At 46.4% G+C, this 14,793-nt stretch overlaps 1 protein-coding gene across 1 annotated transcript in view; it reads right to left on the reverse strand.

Moving 5' to 3' along the window:
• Positions 1 to 339: 339 nt before the first annotated feature.
• Positions 340 to 14,793, reverse strand: part of rwdd (RWD domain containing 4) — a gene marked incomplete at its 3' end in the record, with an annotated part of 51,675 nt that continues 37,221 nt past the window's right edge. The window contains exons 7-8 of the mRNA XM_084334522.1: positions 13,044 to 13,410; positions 340 to 362 (exon numbers count right to left, since the gene is read on the reverse strand). Of these exons, the coding sequence (XP_084190648.1) occupies positions 340 to 362; positions 13,044 to 13,410 (390 nt within the window). The remainder of the gene's footprint in view (positions 363 to 13,043; positions 13,411 to 14,793) is intronic.

Here is a 14,793-nt window from a genome sequence, read left to right on the forward strand (position 1 = left end):
ATCAATGATTATTTTTCACGCCGTCCCCTCAGGGCTTCGGGAATATGCTGAACCAGCCATCCGAACCATTATTGGTCATTTTGGCCAAGAAATGATCAGCGAGGATGAGTCAGCACCAGCCACAGCCCCTCATTGATGCCACAAGCGCGCAACGAGATGCCATTGCTATGATGACAGCGCTCCGCGGTTATGGAGGCTTGACTTTTTCAACGGCATGCGAAATCCTCATCAGGGATTTTAGGGAAATCTATCCAGAGTGGGCCAAACTGGCCAAGGTAGCCTGCCTGATCCCCGTCTCCAGTGTGCCAGCAGAGAGAGGGTTCTCTCTGCAGAACAGGATCAAAACAGCGCAGCGAAGTCGCCTCAGGGAGGACAAGGTCACAAGACTTATGCGCCTTGCAAGTTGTCGAGAGACACTTGGCACATTCGATTTTAATTCGGCAGCTGCATGCTTCACTGCTGCGAAAACGCGTAGGAAGTAAAACGTTATGAGCCAGCAATAGGTTCTGGTTATTTTATTTGTTTTTTTTTATTCTATTTTATTTGATCTGAGAAAAGGCTTATAGCTAAAGGGAATTCGCCTATTTGATTTTAAGTCAGCAGCAGCACGCCATAATTAAAATGTTATAAGCCAGATAGGCCTAGTGTGGCCTACATGTAATTTTGTTAGTTTCTGAGAAAAGGCCCTAAGAGAAAGCCCTTTTTGTCGTAACTCGTAAATCCTTGGAGAATGAGACCCAATGTTCTGGGAAGGGAATTCGCCTGTAAGCCAGATAGGCCTAAATTTTTTGTTAGTTTGCAAATCGTTTTTATTCTATTTTAGAATACAATTGTTGTGTTAGTGTTTGTGTTGCCCCAATCAACGTTTTTGTCTGCGTTTGCCTTTACGCAAAAGCGTAGTTTTCAATTTCAAAACTGCAACTGTAATGTCTAATACATTTTTCCTGCAATACAGAAAGTTATAAAAAAATATATATTATAAATCTACATGCCTTGATGATGTCATTCTTTAATTGTATATAGCCTATAGCATATCAATTGTTTTTAAGCTCAATAAACTCTGACCCGGGCGTCTTTGTATAGCCATGGGGAAATGTATTCTTCTGCGCGCACACGGTTCCCGGGTCAACGTGCGGTGCATCCATTTCAAATAGCGCTCTAGTAGATAGCCTCTATGATGTACGAGTCAACGAGAGATAACATTGATTGAACTGACACAAAGTACACTTTATTGATTGAACCACAAAGAGCATCCCCAGTCTGCTGCTACCGTTTCGAGCCTCGCCTGTTCCAATGGGGATCTATTAAAGTCGAACCAACCAGACGACCCCGCTGTTCTCGCATGCAGGTACAAAACGGATAGGCACAACGAGAGACGGGGTGAGTGAGTGTTGACATTTTTTAATCATATGCAACTGTTGGTTGACTGCCGTGTCACATAGTAATGCATATTATTGATTATAACTAAATGTAATGTTGTGGAAAGGTTGTTTAACACAGCAGGAGACGATATTTCCAATTGTAACAAATAGGTAATTTATTTAAGAAAAGAAGTTCTTTAACAGCAAGAGCTATGGGTCAAAGAGGATCGCCACAGCTTGAACAAAAACACTCTGTCCTGGATCCCTTTGCCTGTCCCTAAATCCCCTCTCAGTCCTGCCCCCCCATGACAGATATCATGACGTATCACATCATGTCAGATCTGACATGACGTACATTAAGATGATACGTAGATTTAACATCGGAGAGAGAGAGAACATGAAGAGAGATAAGCAAGATATGATATCCACACACGATATGATGTAAAACATTAAGAACATCGAAGAGAGAGTGAGATGTGTGTGTGTGTGTGTGTGTTTGTGTGTGTGTGTGTGTATGTGTGTGTGTGTCTGTGTGTGTGTGCGTCTGTGTACAGACGTGTGTGTATTGTATGTGTGTATTGTGACACAGGGAATGTGTGTGTGTGTCGGTGTGTATGTCTGTGCGACTGTGTGTGTCTGTGTGTGTGTGTGTGTGTGTCTGTGTGACTGTGTGTGTCTGTGTGTGTGTGCTGTGTCTGTGTGTGTGCTGTGTATGTGTGTAAGAGAGAAAAGACACAAGATTAGAGCACACGATATGATGTACTGAAATGTCCATCTGCTATCTTGAGGCTGTTTTAAGAACATCAGCCAGACTGTCGCCCTAGTGTCTTTGAGCCCTGCTAGTTGACCTATATTAAACTAGTCAAGACTAACCCCTTTCCTACCTCCACCCTCGTATACACATTTTCCACAACATTCCCCCATTTGGGGCTATCCCTAGTCCCACCCAAATCATATAACCAAGAAAATGTGAACGTCTAACTAAACGAGAAACCACAATTATATAATAAAAGTTTAAATGCCTAATCTAAACCAGAAACCTTACTTCATTCACTGGACCCCTAACGGACCAACAAAGGCTGACTACCGTTCTTACCAAAACACAAAACCGTTCCAAACAAGAGTAATAATAAAACATCAACAAAATACCCCAATTTATAATCCTAACCTGACAGACAAATCCCCCCAACCTCCACCGCTTACCAAATGAGCCACAGTTCCGGCCGGAAACCGCGACTCTCATCAGGGAAAGGAGAAGTTGACCGTCAGAACTAAACATAGAACATCCCTCCCAAAAAAATGACATTGTCTCTTCCATAACATTGAGTCCCAGTGTCCATCGCTCAGCCCCCCTTCCATGCCCACGCCATAGTCTCCTCACCGTATTGCCAAAAGTCACATTTTGCCAATACAGCAACCACCACGCCACACCTCCAGTCCTCGTAGAAGCATGTCCCCATGCCTGGACGGGAGGCGCTGGTACCGACCTCACCACGTGTCCCCCCATCTTCGACGGGAGGTGCCCATCTTGCCCACTGCGTTAGCCCCCCCCTTTGTCCCTCCAGTCCCCAGAACCGATCCCCCGACCACTTCTTCTCAATGCTTCCTCAGGCTCAGAACCGACACTCTGCCGATGCCCCTTCCCATTCCGGTTTGACCAGGACCACAAGTAAAATAAACAAAAAATAATAAAAAAATAAAAAACAATGCAATGATTTTCAATGGTTGCAATCTCTATGCCGAAGGATCATTAGAAAATCAGACTAAAATTCCTAGTTAAAGGAATAAACCAACAAAACTGCACTCAGACCATCCCCCGTCACTCTTAAAGGAAAGAACCAACAAAAAGAAAATGTCCCTACCTCACCATACCCCTAATCCTCTATCCCCTCGTCTCCCTCTAAGGCAGCATAAAGCTGAGGATATGGCCCGATTTGTGGCTCAATCTCTTTCTGTCCCACCATCAGCATTTGGCTCGTTACGTGTGAAGTTACCAGCCTACCCAAGAGAGGCATACCACAACAGAAAAGGAGAACCAATATCAACCCTGCCACCCCGATGGATATCCCCGTCTGCATCACTATGCTTCCCCACTGTCCCAATCTTTCCAACACCCCACTCCCCCACCATTCTTCATTCCGGCCAGAATTCCCCCTCAACTCCTCCCTCAAATCCTTCAGCTTAGCCATGGCCTCGGAGAACTTTCCCCCTGGCCCCACATTCGTCGGAATGAATGTGCAGCAGTACTGTCCAAACATGGAACAGACTCCACCCTTCTCCGCCATTAACCAGTTCAGAGCCTGTCTATTCTGCCACGCCACCGTACTGGTCGCGTGCATCTGGTCCCCCATTGCATCCAACGCCTCCTCGGTGTAATTGAGATACCGCTGCTGATTGTAAAACAAATAGTTGATCCACCCGGTGTTCTTATTGACCGATATCCATGGCAGAATAGACTCAAACCCTGCCGCAATCTCATTCTTAGCCATGAACTCGGCTGGAATGCCCCTTGGCTGTCCTATGCTGTCCAGATACACCCTTGGGTCTGCCTTGTAGCTACGCTTCGTTCGAGAGATAGGAGACTCAGAAGGTCCTTCCGTCACTGATAATGGTAGGACCACCATTGGCATGATCGCCTGAACCCGGGCACATCTACCTGACCAATCTAAAGGAAGTGTATTCCTCAACCTCCTACCGCCGCAGAGCCAGTATTGGTCCGCCAGTGCCATATCCTGGACATGAAAAGGGCAAGCTACAGGCCGTGGGTTGGTATCCACTCCCTTTAACACGACCCCGTGTCCACACTTTCCTTCTTTCGTACAGTTAGTCGTGATGCTCCAAATAGTAGTGCACCGCCCCTCTGCCACCTCCCCTACATCCCGGGTCCCCTCCTTTTGCAAGCACTCGAAATCCTTGGTCAGCCATAGTTTGACACCTCTGGGTATTGGCAACCCCGTCGCTACCCCCTGCACACGTACATCCAATTTCCTACACCGTTCCCGCATAGTGACATCCTTGAAATCCGTGACGTTTCCTGCCGCCTTAAAACGACTAGAGCCGAGAAACCCCAAACACTCTGCCTCGCACCAAGGGCGACTATTATGGGGCCCCTCCCATGCCTCTGCGTCCCTGTCACACTGAGCCCAACTGAACTTCGTGCCCTTCACCAGCAGCCTATCCGGACGTGCCTTGGAGCAGACATAACAATCCTCTATCTGATTCTGCGCGCTCGTGTACTGGACCCACTTAAACCACTCATTCCCTAAAGCCGCCCTATACATCGGGTCAGCCTCCGGGTCTTCCTCGTCATAGTCATAGTCGCCCCCATCTTGTTCCCCGGAAGGAAGCAAACCCCTCAACCTGGCCCAGAGTGAGCCCACTGAGTCCCTCAACGTTCCGGCTGTCCTCTGGAACATATCCTGTCCCCCCACCTCTTCCGACTCAGTGTCCTTGACCTCCCTTTTTCCCCTCACCCCTGTCCCCTGTGATTGGTTCGGGACAGGCTCAACTCTCCTATCTACCCCCACAACCCGATGCTCGTTAGTATAATGGTAAGTATCCCCGCCTGTAACGGGGGAATGGTCAAAATCAAAAACATGCCCTTGCGGTCCTACGGGAAACACCCCGTTTGGTTGTAGTCTTATCTTCTCCCCCCCTTCCTCGATGGAGGGAAAAGGGGGTGCCTGATTCTGAGCCTGGTCATGAAAGTCTGCTGGTACTTGAGCCTGAGCGGGACCCCGTGGGACTCCTACCCACTCAAACCCGTCATCCTCAAGGACGGGTCGACCGTGACGGTTCTTAATGACGTCGTTGTGCCCGGCCGACCGTCCGCACACTGCTGCCAACATCTGCGGGAGCATCAGCAGGCACTGCACCTTCCAGTTGCCGTCTCGGACCCTCCATGTCGGGTTCTGCATAACTGCGATCGATTGTATCCCCCAAGAGATCGCCGCTGGCCTTTATGCAGTGATTGAAGTGGAACCAGGTCGCTGATCCCTTGACTTGGACTGCCGTTCCAGTCGATCGGATCACCTCGTACGGGCCCTCTCTCCGGGGTGATGACCACTTTCTCTTGTGGACCTTTACGAAGACCAAGTCCCCAGAGATCAGTCTCGGTTTGGTGGCTTCCTTCTCCGCCTCCTTTTCCCCCTTTCTCTCCTTTCTCTGCTCCTGTCGAAACACAGCTTCATGTATTTTAGTCACTTGCTGAAGATATTTTTCCAGATCTTGCTCAAAAATATCTAATGCCGGGCCCCTAGCCAGGTGTCTAAATGGCGGTGCTGGCATGCTGCGGCCTGTAAGCATTTCATGCGGTGTTAGCTGTGTTTGGCGGTTTACGCTGCTTCTAATAGCCATCAGAGCAAGTGGCAAAGCATCAATCTAGTTAAGCTTAGTTTGCATACAGATTTTCAACAGTTTGTTTTTAATGACCAGATTGGCCCTTTCCACCTTCCCCTGCGACCCGGGACTATAGACACAGGAAAGGCGCTGTCTTATACCTAATTTCTGCATCAGCCCTTTAACCACCTTGTCGATGAACTCGCGGCCATTATCGCTTTGTAATATCGTGGGAATTCCAAATCTCGGAATGACCTCGCGACACAGGAACTTGATCACTGTGTCCGCGTTCTTGTGTTTAGATAGAATGGCCTCAATCCAGCGACTAAAGCAGTCCTCTACTACCAGGAGGTATCGTTTGCCCTGCACTGGCGTTATCATGTCTGTATAGTCCATAATCAGATGTCTGAATGGTCCCTCAGGGAGGGGTGTGTAAGCCGCCACTGTCGGTACTCCTTTGCGCACATTGCCCTGTAAGCATGTTAAACACCTGGCTAGTGTAACGTCAATTTGTGCCTGAAGCTTTGGGGACCAAAATCCCATTTTCGTGATTCGTTTCAGGGTCTCTGCTCTTCCACAGTGATCAACACCATGAGCCTCAGGTATCACTAAGGACAGAAGATCGATGGAGGCGACTATCAAACCGTTATGACTCCTCCACAGACCATCTGCCCCCCTTACAGCCCCCCTCTCCGTCCACGACTGTTTCTCGGCCTGCGTGGCTGAGTCCTGAAGATCACTCAAATTATCCTCAGTTACCTCAGTCGTCAGTTCGGCCGCAAACATCAGAACAGCCGTGGACGGCACCGCAGCCGCCGCCTTCGCGGCCTCGTCCGCCGCGTTGTTTCCCGTCGTCACAAAGGACAGGTCTTTTCTGTGTGCCTGGCACTTTACGATAGCAATGCTTTTGGGCAACTTTACAGCCTGAATAAGCGCCACAACCTGCTTGTGGTGAAGGATCGGTGAGCCGTCCGATTTCTTAAAGCCTCTTGCCTTCCAAATGGCCGCGAATAGGTGGCATACGCCATGCGCATACGCAGAGTCTGTAAAGATGTTAACCGTGCGATCTTTAGCTATTATGCATGCTTCTGTTAGTGCTATTAGTTCTGCAAGCTGGGCCGAACATGGTTGCATGCATTGTCCGGCCTTTCTTGTTAGTGTTTCTCCGTTAGGTTTGCACTGTACGACGGCGTATCCTGACCTTAAATTTTCCCCCTCCCGATAGCAGGACCCATCCACAAAAAGTGAGAGTTCTGCTATCGCGAGCGGGTCGACTCCCAAATCAGGACGGAGTTTCACGAAAGCCTGTACCTCCACCTCACACTCATGCGGTTGACCCTCGCTCGGGAGTGGTACCAGATCCGCCGGGTTACTGCCGTGGCATGTTTTTATCGTAACGTCCGAGTACTGCAGGAGCCTCATGTAAGCCTGTTGCCGTTGGCTGGTCAGAACAAATTTGCCTCTTTCAATCAAGTTTGCCAATTTGTGATGTGTCCAAATGCAAATGTCATATCCCATTGTCACGGCCGTTGCCTTCTCATACATCAAATGTGCTGCGGCCAGGGCCTGATAACAAGGTGGCAGACCCTGCTCTACCGGCGAAAGAGCTCTAGAGTAATATGCTATCGGTTGTTTTTTCCCGAGAATCCGACCGTCCGAACATACTGTCCAGACTGGGGTAAGTGAGTGGCGTATTTTTGCTCTGTTAATTTGCCCTCCACTAGGACCTGCAGAATAGGTTCTTGCTCAGCTCCCTTGGAAACCACAATCATTTGATTTCCCCCCGTCGCATTATCTGGGCACCCCTAGTGATTACCCCCCTGGTTTCGGGGCCCTCCTGTCTCCCCCTGGTCGTGGGGCCCTTGTGACTCCCCCTGGCGCACGGGTCTTCCATACTCCGAGCCGGGACGGTATGGTTGCCTACATCTCATTTCCCTGTGTCCCTGCATGCCGCAGTTCCAACAGTGGAAACGGGGAAACTGTTGTTCGTTTCCCCGGTCCCTGTGTAAACCGTGGGCCTGATTGCCCATTCCCTGCCTGCCGCCTGGACGCCTGGTTCTGTGAACTATAGCCATAACTTCTCACTACCTGAGGTGCAGGCGGGGGTCCCTGGTCCTGCATGGGTGGAGAGGTAGCAGATGACACCATTACTGCCTGCAACCTCCTTTGGGGCTGCAGTTGTTGCTGAGTTAACTTCCTTGAGTCATTTCTATCCTGATCCCTGACTTTCTGCTCCTGAGCCCTTTGCTTCTCCACACTATGTGTTACATGTGCACAGAACAAAGGATAAGTCATGTCCATTAACCCCACCACGTCTTCCAGTCTATTCTTAACCACCTCTGGAAGCCCTCTCATCACACTTTCTCTAAACATCGCTCTCTGCAACGGGTCAATTTCTGGGTTGTGTCCTAGCTCACCTCTCCACTCCTTCAGTATTTTGTTCACATAGCACATGTTCACCGGCAATTGCGTGACATAAGGTGGGGATGTTGGTTTCCCTATATCCGTCTCTCTCTGATTTAGCGCTAAAGCTTCCTGCCTGTATGCTCTCCCCTTCTGGGCGTAGAGCTTCATTACCCCCAACTCTTCTGTCCTCTTTTTCAACCTCTTTTTGCTGCTGTCGCCTGGCTTGTGGTTACGAATCATTACATTCATCTCTTCGCATATGTCGAGATCAAAAGTACCTCCGGAAGGCCATTTTGTGTCCCCGGCCTTTGTACGCCTCTGCCAACGGACACCAACCTTGAGAATTAGGTTCTTTATCAACGGGTTGGTGTCCAACAGTATGTCCTCTGCTGTATGCATCGTTGTTTAGTGTGTATATGTGTTTATTGTGTTGTGTGTGTGTGTGTGTGGTTGTACTTCAGCTACTACTACTCTACAACTACCACTCCTCTACAACTACCCCTCCAGGAACAACAGTTAACCTAGATCTACTCTCTACAACTACCACTCCAGGAACAACAGTTAACCTAGATCTCCTACTCTACAACTACCACTCCAGGAACAACAGTTAACCTAGATCTACTCTCTACAACTACCACTCCAGGAACAACAGTTAACCTAGATCTCCTACTCTACAACTACCACTCCAGGAACAACAGTTAACCTAGATCTCTACTACAACGCTACTACAACTCGGTGTGTGTGTATGTGTGTGACTGTGTGTGTGTGTGTCGGTGTGTGTGTGTGTTTGTGTGTGTGTGTGTGTGTGTGTGTGTGTGTGTATTGTATGTGTGTGTGTCTGTGTGTGTGTCGGTGTGTGTGTGTGTTTGTGTGTGTGTGTGTGTGTGTGTGTGTGTGTGTGTGTGTGTGTGTGTGTATTGTATGTGTGATTGTGTGTGTGTGTCTGTGTGTGTGCGTCTGTGTACAGACGTGTGTGTATTGTATGTGTGTATTGTGACACAGGGAATGTGTGTGTGTGTCGGTGTGTATGTCTGTGCGACTGTGTGTGTCTGTGTGTGTGTGTGTGTGTGTCTGTGTGACTGTGTGTGTCTGTGTGTGTGTGCTGTGTATGTGTGTAAGAGAGAAAAGACACAAGATTAGAGCACACGATATGATGTACTGAAATGTCCATCTGCTATCTTGAGGCTGTTTTAAGAACATCAGCCAGACTGTCGCCCTAGTGTCTTTGAGCCCTGCTAGTTGACCTATATTAAACTAGTCAAGACTAACCCCTTTCCTACCTCCACCCTCGTATACACATTTTCCACAACAGTAGGCTATAACCTATAATGAAATTAACAAATGCGTTACGCGCACGTGGCTCGTCCTCTCTGCATGTGGCGACGAGCTAGCAAACGAGGCAATGTGATGATCAACTACAGTTTGCTGTGTGTGAAGTTGAACATTATGATATGTGTGACGTGTCTGATACAACGAGGTGAAGCGATGTCGACTCGAGATTCATTTGGGGGTGCGTGCGACAGCTGCTGCAGCGCAAGCCTGCGGGGCGGGAGCTTGATGCTGGTAGCGTATCGCACTAACTTGAGAGGCGAGAGATAGTAATTTGATTCTGCAAATCAATTTCTCATTCTTCGCTTGATGTAATTAATACACATGTCCAATTATAACGGAATTCGTTAGCTCATAAAAATGTGATTATAATAGACTGCTGTTTAAAACTCTGACCGGAATTTCTTGAATATATCCGGTGATAGAAATATTGCAGGACACCCAGACCGGCACGAATATGTTCTAACGGAAACGCTGACACACGCGCGCAGTACTGTATATGAATGAATGAATGAAATATAATATATATAGCCTACGGCGGGCGTAATGAATGAACGCAGTATGGCTTATTATTCCATAATTAAGCCTATAGGCTACTGTTCATTCGTAGGCGCACACAAGACTTGTTATGGAATATTAATGCAGTCTATTTCCACCGATTAGCTTTAGTTCTTATTTATTTATCCACTGTCATTTCAGTGTTGGTGTATACTAGGCTATATAGTGTATTTCAATATAAGTTTAATTGATTAATGATATATTCGAAGGAATGCAGGTTTATAGCTATATCAACCCCCTCCAATGTACAGTAAATGACCAAGTATGGTTTTGTCAATAATCTAATGTACAGTTTTGCTTGTACAGTGTAAGTCTATCCTCCACCCACCCCTCCTACCCAACCTCCTCCAACAGTTTCTACGTCAAATGTACTCTCTTTTCTGGACTCTTTTTGTATCACAAACAGTACTGTATTTGCAAATCTGGTATGTCATAAATGTATAGATGTAGCAGTACTGTCTATCTGTGTTGTGTGTGTCATATATGTTATGATGAATTGAAAATGGGGGACCCTGATGTAAACAAGACGAAATTCTTTCTCTGGTCTGCATCCCCTTATGTAATTGAGCTGTACTGTACTGTACCCATTCTGCAATCTGTTAATAAAGTTTTCAATCAATCAATCAATCAATCAATCAATCAAACAAAGGTCTGTCCCATTGTATACAAATCAATGGGATACATTGCATGTTGACCTGCATTCTTTCAAATGTATATAAGTAATCATTAAAAGAGATGTGTAACAAATAAGAAACACTAATTCCACAGAAGGCATTAAATAATAATTATTTTCAATCATTTCACAATCATTTCATAATTGTGTTTGAATATCTGAGTAATTAAAGTAATTATACATTTGTCCAAAATAGCTGGTTCAGATATGGTTAAGCAGCTGCCCTGTGATCAGATGAATCCATATTATTTATTTTTCCGACATCAAATGCGTAATTTCTTATCGTACAAATATTGTCATATTTATTTGACAATTATGATTAAGTAATTAATTCCAAGGAGGCCTGTAGCGTTGACGTGAAGGAATCACTATGAGAACACAGTCTGTCAAGTTATAATGAAATTTTAAATTAGTCAATCAATCATGAGATTTGATCGTGGCTGAGAGCCAATTTAAGGTCGCTTTCACACAGGGGCTGTTTGGTCCGGATTATCGGACCAGAATTCGATAGTCCGGTTTTTCGGGTTTGTGTGAATGCGCGTCGAACTCGGTTCGCGGACCAAACACACAAACTCTGGTCCGCCTGAAAACGTAGGTCTCGGTTCGGCTTCATCGAACCAAACGCGAACCAAATATAGGAAGTGCTTATTATTACCTTACCACTGCTCGCAGCATTCATTCACTGCAAAACAAGCACACTGCATCTATCTCTCTATCTATCTATATATCTATATATCTGTGCATCTTGGGAAGAAGGAAGAAAAAACGCGGCTTATTATATTATTAATAAAACAGCTACTTGTGGGCACTCATAAAAACAACGTGGTGTACACGTTGTTTAGCGAGAGGATGGTGGTAATGTGCTTCAATAGAACAATGGATCAATGCCATGTCAAAACTCGCCTCCGCTGATCTGGAGGGCTCGCCTCGCAGTCCACACACAGACACACACACGCGCGCGCGCACACACGGGCTCGCAGCCACACACACATTTCCACTGTCCAATAGACAAGCGCCCTTTTCGACCGCGTGACATTGTTCAGAAGGTTCGGTGCGCCTCACAGATTTCTATGTGAACGCAGGCGAACCAAATGAAGAATGCAACAATGTTGCAACTTCACCACCAGAACCGCACCGAGTCCACCAAAACTATATGTGAAAGCGACCTAAGAGTGCTCCTCAGCACTCTTAAATCTGCTCTCAGCCACAATCAAATCTGATCTCAGGAAAATTTGGGGACTCCCACTCCCAGCCCTAATATGTCTTAAATGGGCCGAAATCTGGCTAAGACGAACTCTGTCGTAACTTCATTCGGGAATGAGACCCAATCACACTTAATAGACTCTGAGATGCGTAGAGGCAGGCTACTGGCATTTACTTATCAAGTGAAAAAACACCTATGACATTTCTCCCTTCAATCAGTGAATTCAATTAGTTTTATTGAATGAATTCGTTTTTTATAGAATTAATTCGTTTTTTTAATGAATGGTTCGTTTTTATTGATTTTTTTTTTTTTTAAACTTTATTTTTTAGCGTTTATCGCTTTTCTGGTCAAGCATGACCGGCAGATACAGGGTGAAACGGGATATAGAGCAGGGGAAGACATTCTGGCAAATGACGGCGGGTCCGGGAATCGAACTCGGAGTCCACCAGATCCGTGACGCAGCACGGTTGTCCCCGACGCAGAAATAGCGCCGAGATATGCGGTGAGCTACTGGAGCCCCCCTTTTATTGAATTCTTATTGAATCAGTTTGCATGTTTATCATGAGGATCAGTATTTATTTAGTATGTATTTAGTTATTTTAGTATTTAATGGCTATAACCGAGACCTGAGTACTGTATTTCGTGCTTCCATATCCCATGGAAGAATTACAATAAACATGACTTTGACTTTGAAACCTAATATCTATGTTTTATTTGTTATTTATTGGTAACCTCTGATTAGGAGGCCTTAGTTCCCAGGGCCACCGGGGCGGTACCCCCCCCCCCCCCCCTGCGTTGTTGCCACATTCTGAAAGATTATTCTCAGGACTGGAACCTGCTTTTTTAACATTTTTCTCAAGTTTTTAACAGTATTCGTTTTTCAACAAAATTTTTTAAACTCAAATAAAGATGGGATTCCGAAGCGAGATTCAACCAACAGGTGTATGGTTTTATATAATATCTTGCCAAAAGGACTACAGTTGTGAATTAGCCAGCTGGCTAAAACTGGCACATTTACAGTAATGTTGATTAATGTGTACTGTCCTTTTTAAATAAACTGAAACTGAAACTGAAACAGAGAAGAATTTTCAGATTCCTGTACATTTGTTGTATTTGGCACATAAGACGTTTGTGATGTGAGATTCTGCTTCTGATCTAAAGACTTGACTCTTACCTTTGTATCCCCCACTGATGTAAACCATGAACCTGCGTCGGCAGAGGCAGGATGGAGAGGGTTCCCCCTCGTGAAGCACAGCGGTCAACGCATCGCTCAGCGGGTCGTGACTACTTCCTGTAGTCCTCAGGAGTTCCTTCTTCGCCCTCCTTTTGAACACAGGATCATTATTGGACCCAGCGGATAGACACGTCCCACTCTCTGTGGAGGAGGTGCCATTCTTCTTATCCTCCCTCTCCTCCTCCTCCTCCTCCTCCTCCTCCTCCTCGTTGTCCCCCAGTGCCACCAGGCTTCTCAGTAACGTTGGGGAGTCTTCCTTTAGCTTCTCCAATTCACTGGAGCCCAGTAAGGCCTTGACAGACTTGCCCTGCGAGAGACAGACATTGGGTTGCTTTAAGGATCACGGTATTTGGAAGGACTTATTTGATGGTGATATACATTTACATTTTACATTTAGTCATTTAGCTTAATGCTTTTATCCAAAGCGACTTACTGTACAAGTTCTGAACAACAGGTCAGCAGGAAGGGTATAGAACTCTGGCAGCTAAGTAACAATCTTTGTCAAACAGTGTTGAACTTGGGTGCTACAGTCTTTAGTGAATAGTAGTAAAGACATATTAGCATAGTAGGTAGTAATATAGGCAAGGAAGAATATTTAGTGGCAAAGTGCATGATAGTAAAAGATAGTATTGATTGAAGAAGTGTGTTTTTAGTCGACGGTGGAAAATTGCTCCCTCCCTCCAGTGTGAAAAGGGCGCTCTGGTGACAAGTTCTGCACAAATAACAATGGGTCTCATTCCCGAACGGATTTACGACAAAAGATTTCCTCCTAGGCAGATTTCTGCCCATTTAAGACATATTAGGGCTGGTAGCGCGATTCCCCAAATGTTCCTGAGATCAGATTTGAGCGTGGCTGAGAGCAGATTTAAGAGTGCTGAGGAGCACACTTATGATTGATTGACTAATTGAAAATGTTATTAACTTGACAGACTGTGTTCTCATAGTGATTCCTTCATGTTCTGTATCGTATTAGCTCTCGCTCGGCGTCACTCTCTGCACTGTCCTCGCACACGTGCACACGCACTGAATAAAGACCACAATGTACCTTTAATCCCAATATTTGTCTGACCACACCCCTATCAGCTTACCCATATAAGCAGGGGTGGGGCCACCCACTCGCCTCCTTCTCGCTTTCACCACAAGGAAGTGCCTCGGTAGATCCCCACACTTGAAGTGATGTGATGGTAGGAGAAGAGTTGGAAAGCAAGGATACGTTGACATCATATCTTTATTTTCTCTCTCACTATTTTCGAGAAAATACGGCGATATTGTCTTCGTACTGGAGTGTCTGGAAGATGATGATCATTCTAAAAATCCTCCACCGGTTTTCGTATTGGGAGTTCGCGCCGCTACATGCTTTTCCAACTGCAGTCCTTGCTGTGTGCTGGTTGCGGTAAAGGCACAGCTGGGCTGTAGGACGCGCCGCTGTTGTGAGAAGCGGTGGGTTCCAGGTTTGGTGAGTTATGTTTTGCTGGCAGGCTCCACTTGTCTGTTAGTGCTATGGGGGCTAATTGACAATGTTTATGAAAACCGGCCCCAGGCTAGGGTCCTTTGTTCAGCCTCTTAGGCGACAGAAGACCTTGGTCTGAAGCCCATTATAGTTTTAACTAGTGGGCCACGACCATTAACACTGGTGATCCCTGTGTTTTCTGGACGAGTGGATATCTCTCTGTCACCGTGTTAAGGCCCC

Source organism: Notolepis coatsorum, assembly GCF_963971535.1.
Source record: "Notolepis coatsorum genome assembly, chromosome: 1".
Lineage (NCBI taxonomy): Eukaryota > Metazoa > Chordata > Actinopteri > Aulopiformes > Paralepididae > Notolepis > Notolepis coatsorum.